At 47.9% G+C, this 16,878-nt stretch overlaps 7 protein-coding genes across 7 annotated transcripts; 2 read left to right on the forward strand and 5 right to left on the reverse strand.

Annotated features, from left to right (window-relative positions):
- Nucleotides 1-251: 251 nt before the first annotated feature.
- On the reverse strand, nt 252-1,461 carry LTR64_007650 (uncharacterized protein; the record flags this gene model as incomplete). Its single annotated transcript, XM_064901968.1, has 3 exons — nt 252-793; nt 880-964; nt 1,009-1,461. The coding sequence occupies 3 exons, from the start codon at nt 1,459-1,461 to the stop codon at nt 252-254; spliced, it is 1,080 nt and encodes a 359-aa protein (XP_064751647.1).
- A 2,611-nt stretch (nt 1,462-4,072) lies between these two features.
- Nucleotides 4,073-5,539, reverse strand: LTR64_007651 (uncharacterized protein; the record flags this gene model as incomplete). Its single annotated transcript, XM_064901969.1, has 3 exons — nt 4,073-4,797; nt 5,131-5,395; nt 5,441-5,539. The coding sequence occupies 3 exons, from the start codon at nt 5,537-5,539 to the stop codon at nt 4,073-4,075; spliced, it is 1,089 nt and encodes a 362-aa protein (XP_064751648.1).
- A 288-nt stretch (nt 5,540-5,827) lies between these two features.
- On the reverse strand, nt 5,828-8,420 carry TAF5 (Transcription initiation factor TFIID subunit 5; the record flags this gene model as incomplete). The annotated part of the gene is made up of 2 exons (XM_064901970.1): nt 5,828-7,846; nt 8,229-8,420. The coding sequence occupies 2 exons, from the start codon at nt 8,418-8,420 to the stop codon at nt 5,828-5,830; spliced, it is 2,211 nt and encodes a 736-aa protein (XP_064751649.1).
- Nucleotides 8,421-8,737: 317 nt separating this feature from the next.
- Nucleotides 8,738-9,259, forward strand: LTR64_007653 (uncharacterized protein; the record flags this gene model as incomplete). The annotated part of the gene is made up of 1 exon (XM_064901971.1): nt 8,738-9,259. The coding sequence occupies one exon, from the start codon at nt 8,738-8,740 to the stop codon at nt 9,257-9,259; it is 522 nt and encodes a 173-aa protein (XP_064751650.1).
- Nucleotides 9,260-10,103: 844 nt separating this feature from the next.
- On the forward strand, nt 10,104-11,084 carry LTR64_007654 (uncharacterized protein; the record flags this gene model as incomplete). Its single annotated transcript, XM_064901972.1, has 2 exons — nt 10,104-10,387; nt 10,439-11,084. The coding sequence occupies 2 exons, from the start codon at nt 10,104-10,106 to the stop codon at nt 11,082-11,084; spliced, it is 930 nt and encodes a 309-aa protein (XP_064751651.1).
- A 1,371-nt stretch (nt 11,085-12,455) lies between these two features.
- Nucleotides 12,456-14,450, reverse strand: SSA2 (Hsp70 chaperone; the record flags this gene model as incomplete). Its single annotated transcript, XM_064901973.1, has 2 exons — nt 12,456-13,655; nt 13,704-14,450. 2 exons carry the CDS (start codon nt 14,448-14,450, stop codon nt 12,456-12,458), a joined length of 1,947 nt encoding a protein of 648 aa, XP_064751652.1.
- Nucleotides 14,451-15,228: 778 nt separating this feature from the next.
- On the reverse strand, nt 15,229-16,558 carry LTR64_007656 (uncharacterized protein; the record flags this gene model as incomplete). Its single annotated transcript, XM_064901974.1, has 3 exons — nt 15,229-15,267; nt 15,321-16,134; nt 16,179-16,558. The coding sequence occupies 3 exons, from the start codon at nt 16,556-16,558 to the stop codon at nt 15,229-15,231; spliced, it is 1,233 nt and encodes a 410-aa protein (XP_064751653.1).
- Nucleotides 16,559-16,878: the final 320 nt, after the last annotated feature.

Below are 16,878 nucleotides of genomic sequence, written 5' to 3' on the forward strand. Positions count from 1 at the left end.
GAAGCATCGTATGCCTTGTACTCGTTTGCCAACCCATGCTGAGACGTCAGAGCATCATTTCGCAGAAAGCGGCAGAAGCAATCGAGGGCAATGGACGTTTACCACAGTAGTCATTGCAAGCCCATCCAGTGGTAGACAGACGGTGATCATTCAAGAAGACGTGGTCTTTCCATAAATGAACCATGGGTTAGCCATCTAAGCACTAGCTATGCCAAGAATCGCCGCCTCTGACTGAGAGGGGAAGATCAAAGCTAAGAGTCTTTGCCATTTCTTGTCCTGAAATACCAGTCGAAGTTTCTCATGTTCTTTGCGTCGAGACCAAATTCTGTCTCATGTCTCTCGCCAATCGGCCATCGAAATTTTCCAGCTCCTTGCATACCTTTGACCAAAAACCAGAAATCGACTGGAAATGCGCTCTGACCTTCGCCATCCTCTCTTGACTTGTCTCGGAGCTCTTTAGGGGCAGATTTTGGATCACTCAGGATCTTTCTTTGGTCATCGTAGTTATATTTCTCTATCTTGACTTGTTTACCAGTATACTTCTCTAACAGCTTCGCAATTTGGGAGTGAGAGATGCTATCGCTGACGACATTGATAGATCTATTTCTTGAGGCTTCTGGCTTGCATAGGGTGACAACCAGGAACTCTGCAAAGTCAGCCAAATGAGTGAAGTCGGCCGTTGCATCCTGGTCGCCTGCGACATGGAGAATGTAGTTGTCCTTGACATCGCTTGGTGATTGTGTCCATGGACACCATATAGGTTCACGGTCTTGGTTATAGTAGTCGCCACAACCTTTCAAATATCAGCTTAGAGCAGTCTTGGCCCAGCTTGTCAATGGTTCATGGTGGACGCCGGTACGTTTCGGGGTAGGTACTCACCGATCAAGGTGTACGATATCTTACCGTCAAAAACTGCCGGATGCTTGATCATGTCTTCGTTGGCATTCGCTTTCATGTTCCATAACTACTCGGTTAGTGGTCCGTGAAGGTAGCAAGTGTTTGACTTACTGGATGCACCCATCCTGATCCATCATTCTGTGTGTAGACATGATGCATGCCATATTCACTCGGATAGATTCTTTTGACTCCAGCATCAACAGCAGCTTCCAATATTAGCTTTTGTGATTCCAATGCTTTGCCATTGAGTGCGCTGACGATAACATCAACGCCTTTTAGTTGATCAGCTAGTTCGGACTGGGATATTTGCATCAGATCGACTGGCTTGACTTCTATTGTGGTGTCTTTGTTGGACTTTGAAAGATTGAGTGCTTCTCTGGGTGAAGGCGTGTCGGGTTGAGTGAAGGCTAGGACTTTGAACGACTGTTGCCGACAATCTACCAGACTTTGTAAGATGAACGACCCGATCTGTCCATTAGAACCAAACAGAGCCACTGTGTCAAATTTATGGCCAGACTCCGGAGACTCAGTAAGTGGGATGATGTTACTGGATGCGTCTGCCATTGTGGTGGTTATGTCAGTCATAAGGGAGACGTGTTATTGTGACAAGATGCTGCTGTCAGACTTAATTATATCATATATATATATATATATATGTACTACCTTTCGGTGCTTTGGTACCCAGTCACTACATGCCAGTTCATGACCACATGATCTGCTGATAGGCCGCCTGGCATGCTAGACTGAACGAAATTTCGTCATATCGAGAACCGTTCGCATATCCGTGCACTCGGCACCGGGAGTCGGATTTGTGCATAGATTGACCAAGAGAAGCAGACCCACGTGCTATGAGGAAGCTTGAGATTGACCTGACGGTACAATTTGCGCCAAATTCTTGCTGGTGAACGCTCGTGGTGAATGGAATATGGAATGGCTGGTCTTGGGACGTCACTTGTCACGTGAAAGATGTGCTAGCTTCAACCTCAGGCTCTCCCTTTGAACAGCAATCCTCTCCCAACAAATCTTGCATAACGACTGCACCTCATTCTTGAGCTCAATCGTCTACTTGGAGTTAGCTCACCTTCTTTACTCACCTGAATTGTGCCCGATTGTTAGCTGGTTAGCTTGGACAGGACACCTTGGAAGTGAACAAAGGTATTGCAAATGATGGGCTAATGCGTCAGCTGAAGGCAGAAGTTAACGAAGAGAGAACGAAAATTCAACCTGAAGCTTACACTAAAGTGTTTCTCAGCAAGAGAATTCGTCAACGCACGAGAGCTCGACACAGCAAACATGTCTACCATTTTGCATGAGCCTGTACAGTGCTCTGGTGAGCCAGTCTACTGATACCGTGATCGTGCTTCAAGTTCAGAACAATCGCTTAGCGCCGAGATACAACGGGTATGCTCTAGCCAGGCAGAATCGTTTCTGGCATAGCATCCGAGTACGCATCGATAACACGAAAATGTACTGCAGCCTGAACGCCCTAGGTTGACTTGAGACATCGAGACCGGTACAACACTTACTATGTCACTTAAGAAGTGTTTGTTCGGCACGTTCGGACCGAGAGCCGGCACACAAATGCACATACCGCAATTAATCTACATATTATTATCCAAAGAATTCACTTTCAAGAATCAGACTAATGGTCGAACGGTCTCATGGCTCAACAGGAAACTCGGAAGACTCGGGTTGGTCAAGTCATCAGGGTATGCCTTAGGGCTCGGATATCACAACTTATGGGGAAACCTTTGAGTTGCTGGGTATTCGCCACCCCTTCGGATAACCCCTGGTGCACTACCCAAACTGTTGGCAATGAGTTTGTATCATCGTGAGTCTGATTCTCCTCTCCTCTCCTCAGCGGATCCGCCGTCACACCAGCTTTTTCCTCCTTTTGCCTTCTCCTGCCTTTTTTTGTGGGATTCTACGTGCTTGCTTGTTGAAGTCGACCTTTGTCTAGATAGTTCCTTCGCTTCATCACAAAGGGGTGTAAGAATGCTACAATGCCGTTGACGCGTTGTTCTTCGTGTTCGAAGGATTGACACTCGATGTATTTACCAACACATCAGGGGTTCCAATGGATTGCTTCATCTAACAGCGGCACTCGGATAGCGAGGGTACTCTGCTGTGACTCCTGGTTAGTCAGTATATTGAAAAGGAACTATGACATCTATCAGAGGGAGTTGACGGCAATCATCAGATTTACCACAAATACAAGGAGAAAAGACATCAACAGAACGTATGGACCACAAACTGCTAATCTCCTTCTTGAATAGCGATGCCTGCAAGGACGTATCCTACATCAGGCGCTTTGACGTGCGCGCTATCAAGACGACAAAGATGCATCGAGGAAACACATAACCACGTCTAGTGTGGAGATCAACGCACATTGATCAGGAAGACTGATTACAACATGGCAGCATCCGGATGCCCTGGACAGGGTCACTCAATCCATCTGTCTACCTATCCTTAGCATCCACTACTGTATAGCAGAAGGTTTGCCACCACGGCTGCAACAAAAACACAATTTCGCACCCTGTGCTCAGGAAATCCTGCACGATCAATTCTTCTCAGCAACTAATCGTGTCTGTAGTGTATGCCGCAGACCAAACCCATAATTTCCGTCATTCCTGAAGTTGATACGCTCTGGCCATGCTTAAACAGCAGGGAAGAGTTCAGCGTCAAACAAGGTTCTTCTGACACTGCTACCACTCTGCACACTTTCGTCCAACTTTCGTTTCTTCTTTTCCGAGGTCTCACCGTGATTGAATCTTAGCACAAAGCTGAACGCAACTTCGTGCTCTCGTCGGTTGCCGTGATCAAGATTCCCCCCTACCCAATCAAACCAGATCCGGCGACTGGTGATGGGCTTCGGTGCGTGACCATGTATAGCTATTTCGAACAACTGAAACCCGTCGCTGTCAGGGTAAGTATTCAGCAGGGCTCTCGCCTTTCGATGAAACATGCCGATCATATCCAGGACTTTGTCGACATAACGTGCCGAGTATCCTGTCAAAGCCAAGGTGGTAGCTGGCCGCCAGAGTGCCTGCTCGCCAGCAAGGTTTTCGAAGATTGCGACATGAACATCGACAACTTTCTCAGACAGGGCCAGGTGAGGCCAATTAGGATTTAACCTCCGCTGACGTTGTATTTCTGCAACAATTCTGTCCTCGCTTTATTTGATCTGTTTTGCAATCTTTTCCGTGATATTAGCCTGAGCTTGAGCAAGTGTTTTGATATCCTCCAAACATCTATTGACATCGCTCTTCATGCTTGAAACGGCTTTGATGTTTTCCACAGCCTCAGAGATGTCAGATGTCACGTTGCTCTGGCGCTCGTCTTCGGCTCTGATTGCAATCAGCTCTTCCTCGCAAGTCGTTAGCTCGTCTTTCAAACCTGCAAGCTCTGGTGCAAGTTCCTTCGCAAATCCTTGTATATATTGTGCAAGTCCTTGACCCATAGTAGATAGCCAATTTGCCATATCGCTCATTTTGTTGTTCGTCGCCGCATTCTGTTGAGTGAAGAGATGATCTGTGGCCCCAAGGATGCAAGAGAGTAATGTCTGCGCATCTGTTGGGAGACTTCCAGCCCCTCTCAAGAAAGGCAATGCGTCGTACGCAATATTGGTTTGTGATATCGCATGATCTTCGGTCGGGGTCATGCGCTGGGTCGGCATTTCGAGTTGCTGACCTGATGCTTGCACAGAGGCAGGATTGGGTCGGCATACTTCTTCGACACTTTCAGCTGCTGGGAGCATTTCGACCTCCACAGGTATTGCCGTAGCCTTATTTTCCATCTCGACATCGTCAATCTCCATATCGGCTGTAGTGAAGGATCCCAGGTCATTGTTGCTAAGGGACGGCCTCGAAGTGATTTGTCTGAGGTTGTTCCAGGGCAGGACTAGGCTTAGAGTCGGGATTGTTTTGAGCAAATGGTATCAGGACTTCTTTAGTGTCAGCCTCTCTTTCTTTCTTGATAAATCTAGGTCGCGCAGGTCGAGACTTCTTAGTATTTCTTGCAGTGTTTTTGGATGACTGTTCTTGTTAGCATGTTTCTCGATTAGCAAAAAGCTCGAACGATAACGTACGAAGTGGGAAGGCACAGCGAAGCTTGCCGCCGAGATGTTAGAAAAGGTGTTAGCCATGGTGTTCATGTTATTGGACTGCATAAAGGCCTGCACAGGAGGACATTGTAAGGAGGTCTCATAGAGCGTGCTAGGACTAGAGAAATTACTGTTCCCGAAAACATCGTCTTCATGATATCGTGTTTTTGGCTTTTCGGTCTCTTGTTGCGCTGTCCAATGGTCTTGGCAAGCTTCATGTTCCATAGTGACTGGCGACGCAGCAGGGCCGCTCGGAGCCTGGGTTCCTGAGGGCTCTGCGGTTATGTCGATATCATCCTCATCATCTGTATTGTCTTGACCGTCATCAGTATTGTTGACGGCTGCGCTCGCGGCTATGTCGTAGGATCGCTTTCGACTAGGTTGGTTCGCGGCAGTCTGTTATCATTAGCAGCAAGTAGTTGGTTAATTTTACAAATGTACTGCAGAGTTGGGAACTCTATCGATCGAGGAAACGTTCGGGCCTGAGCCATCGTTATCGCCAAATCCTGACGGAAGGAAATCAGTCTCGTTGTCAGCCATCTCTTCTTGGTAACCATGTAAGTAGAAGGGTTGAAGGTTAACAACGATCGAGTTAGCAGTAGCGAAGAGATAAGTTGAAGGAATGAGCTGGGGCTTGAAAATTGTGGCCGGTTGTAAGTGACTGCCTGAGTGACAATGAAAGTGAAGGTGCAGAACTTTTGATCAGACTTTTTCACCAGTGATACCATGTTCTTCCTCTTACAGTCCCGACCAAGAATTTCTCACGATAACCATCCAACCCACTACCGGGAGGACAACGCCGACTGCTACATATTCATACACCAAAGCTCATGAGACATAGTTCTCTGGCAAGAAGGACCCTCCAGCTATTATCAAATTCATGTTAGTCATGCCCACATACTTTACAGGTGTCTTCTTCGTAAGAAAGGCTGAGATCTGATCGGCCGATACAGAAGGACCTTTTCCTTTCTTCTTCGTGTTCGCTGTCGATACTGTCACAGCGTTACTAGTAGTGGTGCCGTCTGGCTTCGCTCCATCACCTGGTTTAGCCACGGAACCCTCCTTGGCAGGTAGATTGACATCCCATACTCTAACCGTTTGATCAGCTCCTCCGGATACAAGGACAGTAGACTCAACGCTCCAGGATAGAGACCAGATACCACCTTTGCTGTGTCCTCTTAGTTGTTTGAGTAGTTTTCCAGGCCCCAGATCCCACAGTAAGATATTGCCCCCTTCATCAGCACTGGCCAGTAATTTACCATTTCTACTGCAAGCTAGAGCAGTGATTGGTGAAGTATGACCTGTGAACATTCGTACAGCTTGGCCACTTGCGACTGACCACATGCGCACAGTTTTGTCGCAGCTAGCAGTGAAGACGTAGGCTGTATTAGGATGCCATGCGACAACATCAACATCCTCATCGTGACCAACGAAGAATCTTCGAGGCGAGACTTTGCTTGTGATCCAAAGTCGAGCGGTCTTGTCCATACCTGAAGACACAAAATAAGTACCCAAGGGAGAGAATTTGACATCCCAGACTGGTCCGACATGACCTCTGTAAACGACCATGCATTGCCACATAGTCAAGTTCCATAGGCGAATAGTGCCATCTGCGGATGAAGACAGTAACCATTGTGGTCTTGTCTCAGCTTGCTGATGTGGTGGTTGTACGGTTGAAGGTGCGAAAGATAGGCCATAGACAGGTCCTGCATGGCCAATTAAGCGTTTTGAGTTCACAGGCTTACCTGTACCATCAACACCAATTTGAGTTCCTTCCATTGACCATATTCTGATATATGACATGTCGGTACCTGCTGCAACAAGACTATTGTCGCCAGAAAATTCGAGGCATGTGATATGGTCTTTGGTGTTGTGAAAGGTGTACATGACACAACTTAGACCAGGTCCAACTCCACCAGTTCTACCTTCAAGTTTGAGACGATCTCGATTTTCCCGGATTTTCTGCACTTCCATGGCTACATCTCGAGCCGTGGAGATTGGGTAAGGGATTTCGGTTCGGTTTGGTCCTTCGTCTTCATCCTCCTGCTTGATGTTGACTTTCCCGTGGATGTCAAGAAGTGAAGGTTCAGCTGCTGGATCTTGAAGATCGAGTTCTTTCAGGTCCCCTCTTAGATCTTCTTCCAGTTCTGGTTCCATAGGTAATTTACCAAGCTTCAGATTAGCCAGACTATTACCCTCCTTAGGGTCCGTCGAGATGATAGCACTTCCAGCTTTGTGACCGGGTATACCTTCATCCTCGACTACTTGGTCTTCTTGATCACGACGTAGGATGGCTTCAAACGAGAATTTATCATCCGCTGCTCGAGCCATCTGTCGAATATCCATGTGTTTCTCGATGACTTGGATGAATAGTTTGTACCATGATGTCTGCAGACTTTCCAGGAATTGCATGAGATATTGAAAACTGGCATGCGTGATCGGTAACCGATATCGATTCTGTTTGTATATCCTTGCAATACTGCTGTCTTCCTGATGCTCAGGAAGTAATGTGTGCTCAAGTCTGCGTAGATCATGTTCGTGAACTGACTTGAATTGTTCTTGATACTTGTTCCAGAATGCACGAGCCTCTTTGGTATAGAATTGGTCGACTAGATTAAGGAAAAAGTAGACGAAGAATGGCCATAATAATTTTTGCACTTCTGGTTTGTAAAGCTCCAATGCATCTCTAGTCCACTGATCTAGGCGAGCATATGCTTCCAGATATTTTGGAGGACCAGTATCTTTTGGTCGCGGTTCCGCATCGGCAGGTATTGCCTGATTCGAGGACTCTGCTCGAAGAACGGCTTCTGCTCTGGTATAACCTTTTTTGTTGAGATAGTCTATCACCTATTGAAAGTCAAGTTAGCGATGATCGGTATTGACGCGAGCTTCCACGAACAAGTTGATTAGTACATTCAGGAGCAGGTGGCGCACGTCGTGTAGGTTGAGTAGTCATCCCATGGCGGTCTCGCGTAGGACGAGCAGATAGAGTTGGAGGACTAGGCTGGGAGCCTGACATGTTTGCTGATTTAGGACAACAGGATGTGATTATGATGGGAAGACTTGTGGAGTGGCTGGAGAGGATGGTGGTATTATCGCAATAAGCAGCATGTATGCACCTGATACTTCCGCCTTCGAGGTCTTACTCTGACCTCACCCGAACCATCGACCTCGACCACAAAGCAAACGGCAAGTGACATGACACAACGTGGCTGAAATGGGTACTCACAATTTGGTTGAGATTTTGCTGCGTCAATGGAGGGTTTGTACTTGTTGTACTGGCCGTCGTGTTAGATGTGCCAGCGACGGGTCCAACACCATTGACCACTGCTGCTGTCGTTGGTGTTGGCAGTGGGCCATTTGGTCCTGTGCTCGCACTCCTTGTCCCTGCAGGGCTGGCAGGAGGTATGTTCGTCGACATGGTTTATACCACTACATTCTTCCACGAGAATTCGGTAACACGATGCCCCTTATGTCTAGGTGTGTCTGAATGTGTTGGCTTGTAGGTAGAATCGCGTCTAATATGGATTGATGGAGGAGCAAGAACAACTTCAAACGATGAAGTCGCGACCAGACCGTCAAGTACTACCGAAGAAGCCCCGACGCGACTTAATCTTTGCCGCTCCTGCCGATCTGCATCTTGCCCACAACGGTATCTTCCACACAAGTCAACCGCGACCACTGCTCCTCTTGCAACTCGCGAAAGGATCACGTCCCGTCCATATCTTCATCTGAACCATGTCAAATATAGCAAATAGTCAACACGCGGAGTTTGTAGAGGTCAAACCTGAAGAGCGAATCAAAGAACTCAATGACATTGACCACGATATTGCGAAGATCCTTCGAAGCGCTTCAAAAGCTATAGGCCTGCTCTCTAATGAGGATCACGGCACTATCAACCCGAAGCTGGAGGATGTCAAGACTGAATTTGAGGCCAACGTTCGCGAGTATTACGCTACACTAGCCAGCACATCTGTACGGCTGCGACGACAAGTACATGCATTGGAAGAGGCTGGCTTGATTGCTGAAGGTACCAAGTTTGATGCAAATCGTGCTAAGCTGATGGACGAGAATATGTCCAGTCGACGTGGTGGTGGAGGACCACTAGACAACAGTTGGCTCAATGCTCGAGCTAAGGACTCTACAGGTCAAGCACTCAAAGAAGAATCGTTGAGGGACATGAAGCAGTTCTTGAAGCACAGCAATATTGACGTGGAAGGCAGATCTCCTGGAACAATGCAGGTTGACACAGAGACGTGAGGATTTGGTTTTCAGGATTGATTCGAACCATATCTGACAACGACAACCAAGGTCTGCTACCACAGGTGGGTATAGGATGACCAATCGCAGATTCTGTGTTCAGGAGCGACTCTCAAAAAGCACGCCTGCTTATGCCGACGAGTCTTCTACAAGGTTCCTGTACTTTTCCCTCCTCTTTCGAGAAAGACTTCGTTACAAGACGTTACGCAAGGTCTCAGAAAACACAATCTTGGGACGAAACGAACTTGAAGGTGGAATGCAAGAATACTCAAGCAAATTGGCCGACCTCTCAACCACAATCTTGTCAAGCATACGAAATAGACAACGTGGCTTGACGTTCAGAATGTTCCATCGAGTCCGCATTAGCAGTAGAAGCAACCAGTCCCTACTTATGGCTCAGAGTCTTTGCCTCGTCCTTGATGCCCAGTACAAGGACGAATTTTGATGCATTGAGGACTATCGAACGCGGTTGCCCGACTCATGTCATTGCGAGACAGAGAAGGTCTGGAACGAGATTTTATTGGAAATATGCGGACAACGATGTGATCGGAATTTGTGAATGAACTCGACGAGAAGGCAATCCTGAGAAGAGATGTGAATGCTACCGGGACGCCTGACGAGGTAGAAGTCGCAAGACACAAGATACTGAAAGATGTAGGCTATAACAGAGTCAGCTTCACAGGCCATTCATCATGATAGGAACAGAATCTCAAAGCGTATGCCTCATCCAGTGTGGTCGACCTGCCGAGGATCTGCCGGCGCATTTTCATAGATCCAGGTAAATTCAGGTAAATCGTAAAACTCGCAGAACCCCATTTGCATAGCTCGCACGCAGCACAACACCATGGAAGTCATACGAGAAGCCCCACGGATGGGCGGGTTCGTCCCGTTGGCTGAATTCCAATCTGTCACACCCGAGACGTTCTCCCAGCCAGTCCTCCACTACTACAGCGATAGATGCAAAGTGATAGTCCTTGAGGACGAATTACAGCATGCGCCAGCTATTGCTGAACTGATCACGAAGGCTTCACAACCAGTACATAGTAACGAGGCAGAGAGCGAGAATACGAATGGTACACAGGCAGCGCAAAAGACGGTAGAAGATATTGACGTCTGGGTTACTTCTGAGTATCTCTCCCAAACGCTCCTCCTCGTCCTTATACTGATATAGTGGTCCAGAAAGCTCTTCCTATACTCAAAATCTCACGAAATAGGACTTACCATACCCTACCCAACAATCTCCATCCACGCGACACAAAGCTACCCAGCCCCGAGTCCTGAGGAACCAGCCTCTCAAGCTCTCTACATGCAACTCATCCCATCTCTTCCAGACAATTCAGCCGAAGACGACGACCCTCCAGATACCGTTTCCCTAACCATCATACCTACGGCCGCAGCTCCTCCGCCCTCAACCGCACCCACAGCCAACGAAGACGACGCTATAACTTCTGAAAACGAACCACAACTCACACCAGTCCAGGCACTGTACAAGGCGCTCAGCGACTGCTCAGATTTACATCCAGACCCAGCTCAAGATGAGGATATGGACGAATCGGGCATGAGTAGGCTGATTCCTGCTGGGCTGGCTATACCCGGGACAACAGATGGGAGTATGCCACCAGCTATGCCGGGAAGTGGTGGCTGGATCACTGCTGAGAATATGCATGAGTTTGTGGATGAGGAGGGGAACTGGATTGGTGGCGATGATGAGGAGCAGGAAGATGCTCAAGACCTGGGCCCTGGCGCAGGTACTGTAAGATCTCGACCCGACGGTGATGCTCAAGACGGTCAAGATGAGGAGACGAAATGGCAGCGAACATCATGAGGTAATGCAACTGTACAGATATGCGAAATGAAGTTACGAAGAGTATAGACAAAATGTCATCAAAAGTAGGTATTCAACACAACACGCGCAAGACACGGTAAGTGACCCGGTCGACTTCAGCTGTTGTCGCACTACTCTTTGCCTCAGCAACGTTATGTCTCCCTCGATGATCTATCTCTACTTCCAAACAGGCATGATCTGATCCAGACTAGCGCCAGCCTCTGCATCTGCCAGAAACACAATCCCGCTTGACATTGGCCTTGCAGTCACTGCTACAGCTGCTCCGGGTGAAGAGCTCGTGGATGAGCTCGAAATGACCTCACTCAATGGTGTACCAATTTCCGCATCCGCAGCAGATGTAACCACGCTCTTTGTGGGTGATGGTGTGACGGGTGCTGCAGGCTGAAGTTCTGTTGTGGCGTTGTAAGCTTGGACTGGTAGTGTACGGATGGGTTGGACATCGACCTCTGCGTTGTAAGCTTGAATTGGGAGTGAGGTTGGAACGGTACGTTCTGGTAGGGTAGACGCGAGAGGTGCGTCTTTCTGCTGTGACCAGAAGGATCTGATTGACTGAAGAGCACGATCCATGGCTATGTCTGACCAGGAAGAGGAGATGATCTTGCTATAGGTCAATATCGCTCGTTAGACTCGAGTAGAGGTAAACACATAGATGGAAGTACAAGATCATTTTCAAAGACCTTCGGGAGGACACCAGTTCTATACCAATCTCTTCCGTATCATCATGTTCTTCTATTCACGAACTCCTGGGTAAAAGGAATTACCTTTTCAGGTCCTGTCGTACTCGTCCGTTCGTCCTTGGTCGCGTCAAGTCTTGCAGATCAGACGTTTTCATGTATCCTCGTGTCACGCTTACACTGAGGAGGGTACCAGGAGCCCGCTTGTCCGTCGGCCTGAAAGGTTATGCTCTTGAATTGGACAGGCCTGTTGACAGGCAACAGAACGTCGTTGGTGTCATGTGTTTTTATTTTTGATGTTTCGATTAGCCAGTCGAATTATGCCGTTGTCGTCCAGGAGGACGCCCGTGATCACGGCAACTATTGTTGTATCAGCCTCCGGTCATCGATCGAAATTGGACAATTCACTTGTTGCCTTGCTGAAGACGGGAGAGAAAAGCACGAAGAAAAGAAACAATGATCTTGGAATATTATCTTGTGTTGAGGACAATGATCAAAACTATCTAGCTTTTCCATGCCCATCATTGACAAAGCGTGTCACATCATGTTTCACGCATGAAATTCATATTCTCATAACACATGCTATGCTCGAAATTCTATCATGTTTGCCGTCCATGAACGCCAGCGCCTGATATCTTGAAATGCAAAAAGGCAAATGTCTGTAAGATCGACCAATTTAGTCAACCTCCTCGACAGTTGGACCATCATCATTTCGAGAACCAGCTCCTTGTGGGAAACCACCAGGCGCAGCGCCGCCCATGTTTGGCATGCCGCTTGGATCGCCGCCAGCACCGTACATCTTCATCATGATTGGGTTAGCTACACCTTCAAGCTCCTTCTGCTGAGACTCGTACTCCTCCTTGGTGGCTTGCTGATTTTCATCGACCCAGTTGATTGTCTCAGTGATCTTGGCGTTGAGCTTCTCCTTGTCATCAGCACCAATCTTCTCATCGACCTTGGAGTCGGAGAGAGTGTTCTTGAGTGAGTAGGCATATGACTCAAGACCGTTCTTGGCAGAGATACGACCAGATTCTGCCTCATCTTCAGCCTTGTACTTCTCGGCCTCAGCCAACATGCGTTCGATGTCCTCCTTGGACAGACGACCCTTGTCATTGGTGATGACAATCTTGTTGGTCTTACCAGTTCCCTTCTCAAGAGCAGAGACGTTCATGATACCATTGGCATCAAGATCGAAAGTGACCTCAATTTGTGGGACACCACGAGGTGCTGGTGGAATACCGGAAAGTTCAAACTTGCCGAGCAGGTTGTTATCCTTAGTTCGGGCACGCTCACCCTCGAAGACCTGGATAAGCACACCTGGCTGGTTGTCAGAGAAAGTCGAGAAGGTCTCTGACTTCTTGGTTGGGATAGTGGTGTTTCGCTTGATCAATGGGGTCATGACACCACCGGCAGTCTCGATACCGAGGGACAATGGGGCCACGTCAAGAAGCAAGATCTCGTTCGTGGACTTGGATGAGGTATCACCGGACAGGATGGCAGCCTGGACGGCAGCACCGTAGGCAACAGCCTCATCTGGGTTAATGGACTTGTTTGGCTCCTTGCCATTGAAGAAGTCGGAAACAAGCTTCTGGACTCGTGGGATACGGGTGGAACCACCGACCAAGACGATCTCGTGGACTGAGGACTTGTCAATCTTAGCATCTCGAAGGACACGCTCGACTGGCTCCATGGTTGATCGGAAAAGGTCCTGGCACAACTCCTCGAATCTGGCTCGGGTGATGGATGTGTAGAAGTCAACACCCTCATACAAAGAGTCGATTTCGATGGATGTCTGGGCGGATGAGGAAAGGGTTCGCTTGGCACGCTCGCAAGCGGTTCGAAGTCGTCGCAAAGCCCGGGCATTTGAGCTCAAATCCTGATTAAGGTTAGCAGGTGTCGACGATGATTCTGGAAGTGTACTTACTTTCTTATGCTTTCTCTTGAACTCTGAGACGAAGTGGTTGACAAGACGATTATCGAAGTCTTCACCACCTAAATGAGTGTCGCCAGCAGTGGACTTAACTTCGAAGATGCCCTCCTCGATCGTCAACAATGACACATCAAACGTGCCACCACCTAGATCGAATATTAGGACGTTGCGCTCGCCTTCGGTCTTCTTGTCGAGACCATAAGCGATAGCAGCAGCGGTGGGCTCGTTGATGATTCGCAGAACGTTGAGACCGGCGATGAGGCCAGCATCCTTGGTGGCTTGTCTCTGTGAGTCGTTGAAGTATGCTGGGACCGTGACGACAGCGTTATTGACGGTGCCACCGAGGTATGATTCTGCTGTTTCTCTCATCTTGGTGAGGACCATCGATGAAATTTCTTCTGGTGTGAATGTCTTCTCTTCACCCTTGAACTCAACAGAGATGATCGGCTTGCCACCCTTATCGATGACCTTGAAGGGGAAGTGCTTCATGTCGGCCTGAACCTCAGCGTCGGCGAACTTACGACCTATTAGTCGCTTGGCGTCGAAGACTGTGTTGTGTGGGTTCATGGCGACTTGGTTCTTTGCAGAGTCACCAATGAGTCGCTCTGTGTCTGTGAAGGCAACGAATGATGGTGTGGTTCGGTTGCCCTGGTCATTGGCAATGATTTCAATTCGATCATCTCTATAGATACCAACGCAGGAATACGTTGTACCCAAATCGATACCGATAGCTGGTGCCATTTTGTCTGTGTAGAAGGGAGTAAAGGTGTATGTCTGTTATTTAGTCGAAGAGCTGTTTGAGAATTGCTCAATCGAAGTATGTGTGTTAGGATGAGAGGTTGCAAAGAATCGTTGGTGTTGTAGTAAAATTAATACGTTCTGCTGCGGCGGAGCGTTTGAAAGTTCTGATGCGATGGAAGGTTCTAGCAGCGTCTAAACAACCAGGGTCGAGGCGACTCGCAACGGCTGCAAACAACCAGAATTGCCCAGACCTTTCACGAAAATCTACAGTGTTCTATCTAGCCATGCAGTTTGCTCTCTCCCGATTTCCACACGCAACTGCCCTACGTACCTGTTGTTGACCACGTTGAATGTTCCTTCCATTGTTGACTGTGTATAGAAAAAAAGAACGATATGATGTCACAGCGATAGGCGGGAACTTTAGTGCCCGCAGAAAATCAGGCAACACTCTCATATTGACTGGTTTTCGAGTGCTTTCTCTGATTACAAACGGCAATATTCACGAGCCTCTGTGAAAGTGCCCGCTATTGCCTCCTCAAAAGACCCGTTGTTGCCTGAAGTTGGAATTATTGCCTGGCAAAAGAGCGCACGAGTTTTTGGCCATCGAGCAGGGTACTTTTGTACGTCGGTATATTCAGCCTACTCGACAACCTTGGCTATCTGGCAACGGGCACAGACCATCAACTACTTCAGATCGTTCCCTACTTGGCTGAGCGGCACTTTGCGGCGCAAGGTATGATTAAGCCAACTCTACAAACTTCAAGCTGTGTTCTGAAGCCTATTTTGGATGCATCATGGTATTATAGGCCATTTCGTACTGAAGAGATATTAGCATCTGGATGTTTCTGAACAAGATGAGCATATACTCACATCCTCGTCTGTCTGACAGACCAGCGTCTTTTTTGTGTTGTGCTCTCCGATCGTGACAATGGTGCCCTCCTCGAGGTGCTCATTCTTCTGATCGTTAACAGTGAATCCCAGACAAGACACTTTCTCGATCACCATTTTTCTGAGCATTGCGCTCTTTTCACCTATCCCACCAGCAAAGACGATAGCATCTACATCTCCTCCCAGCTTGACATAGTAATTGCCAACGAAACCAATAATTCGGTCAATGAAGATATCGAGAGCAAGCTGGCTCTCCTGCGATGCATCCGACTTCGCTATTTCTGCAAAATTGCTGGTGCCCGCCACAGCTTTCCAGCCCGACTTTTTGTTGAGAATCTCTTCAGCGGTACTGATATGTAAGTCTTTGGTCGAACTCGGACTCAATTTACTAGCCTCTGAGGTATAGTGAAAGATAAGGGCAGGATCGACATCACCACTTCTTGTTCCTCCTGGCAAACCTGATACAGGCGTGAGACCCATTGTAGTATCTATGCTCTTGCCTTTTCTTATCGCGCATGCTGATGCACCACTTCCTAGATGTAGCGCGATTATACTGGTGTCCTCCTTGGGCTTGCCGAGATGTCCTGCGACCGTTCTTAGGATGTAGGAATACGAGAGGCCATGGAAACCATATTTTCGAAGTCCCTTCTCTTTGGCAACCTTCTGATCGATCATATATGATTTCACATGCTCTGGCATCGTATGATGGAAGGCTGAATCGAAGCATGCGACGTTCGTTACATTAGGTAGATGTTCGTGGCATGCTAGCATTAGGTCGACTGCAGATTTGTTGTGCCTGGTACTGCTTAGCACAATCTTGCGCCTTGAAGGTCAACATACAAGGGAGCCAGGTCTTCCAGAGCTTCAATCTTGTCGAACGTCTCCTTCGTAATTAGCTGATCTTCATGAAAGTCACCACCTTGCACCACACGATGGCAGGCATATCTGATATCATCCTTGCTCTGTACTTCTTTCAGACTACCGTCATTAAGAAAAGCATTCAGCACACGCTCGAAAGCGGTTTTGTGATCTTTGATGTTGTCCACATCCTGTTTGTCTTGTGTTGCTGAAGATGTATACTTGAGCTGCGCTGGTTGCGAATTGATACTGGAGACCTCGGCTTTGGCTAAGCTTTTGAGCTGTTTCTCCTTTCCGTAAGCGTACAAGGTCGTCTTCAATGAAGAACTACCCGCATTAATCGATAATATAACTGTTGACATTTTGAACGCGCTTACAAGACCGTCCTTTCCAACTTCTTGACCTCTATTTCTTCCTCATTATCTTGGATGTGATATCACACCATGCGGTACGCGTTTACCAGGAACAGGAATAGCATGCCGACTTCCGCCAACAGGTGACGTCGGTTGCTGAAACTGACAATCTCTATTCAACGAAATTGCCATGTGCTGAGGTAAGAAACTGCTCAGGTCCAATGACAGGAATATCCGGATGCACTTTTGCCTTTGGGGCAGGAGTCCCTGCTTTGAGGTTCCTAGCCTGCCGAAAAAGTTATGTGGACTGATGTCGAGCTACGCGTGGT

This window comes from Lithohypha guttulata (assembly GCF_036872675.1).
Source record: "Lithohypha guttulata strain CCFEE 5908 chromosome Unknown scaffold_6, whole genome shotgun sequence".
NCBI lineage: Eukaryota > Fungi > Ascomycota > Eurotiomycetes > Chaetothyriales > Trichomeriaceae > Lithohypha > Lithohypha guttulata.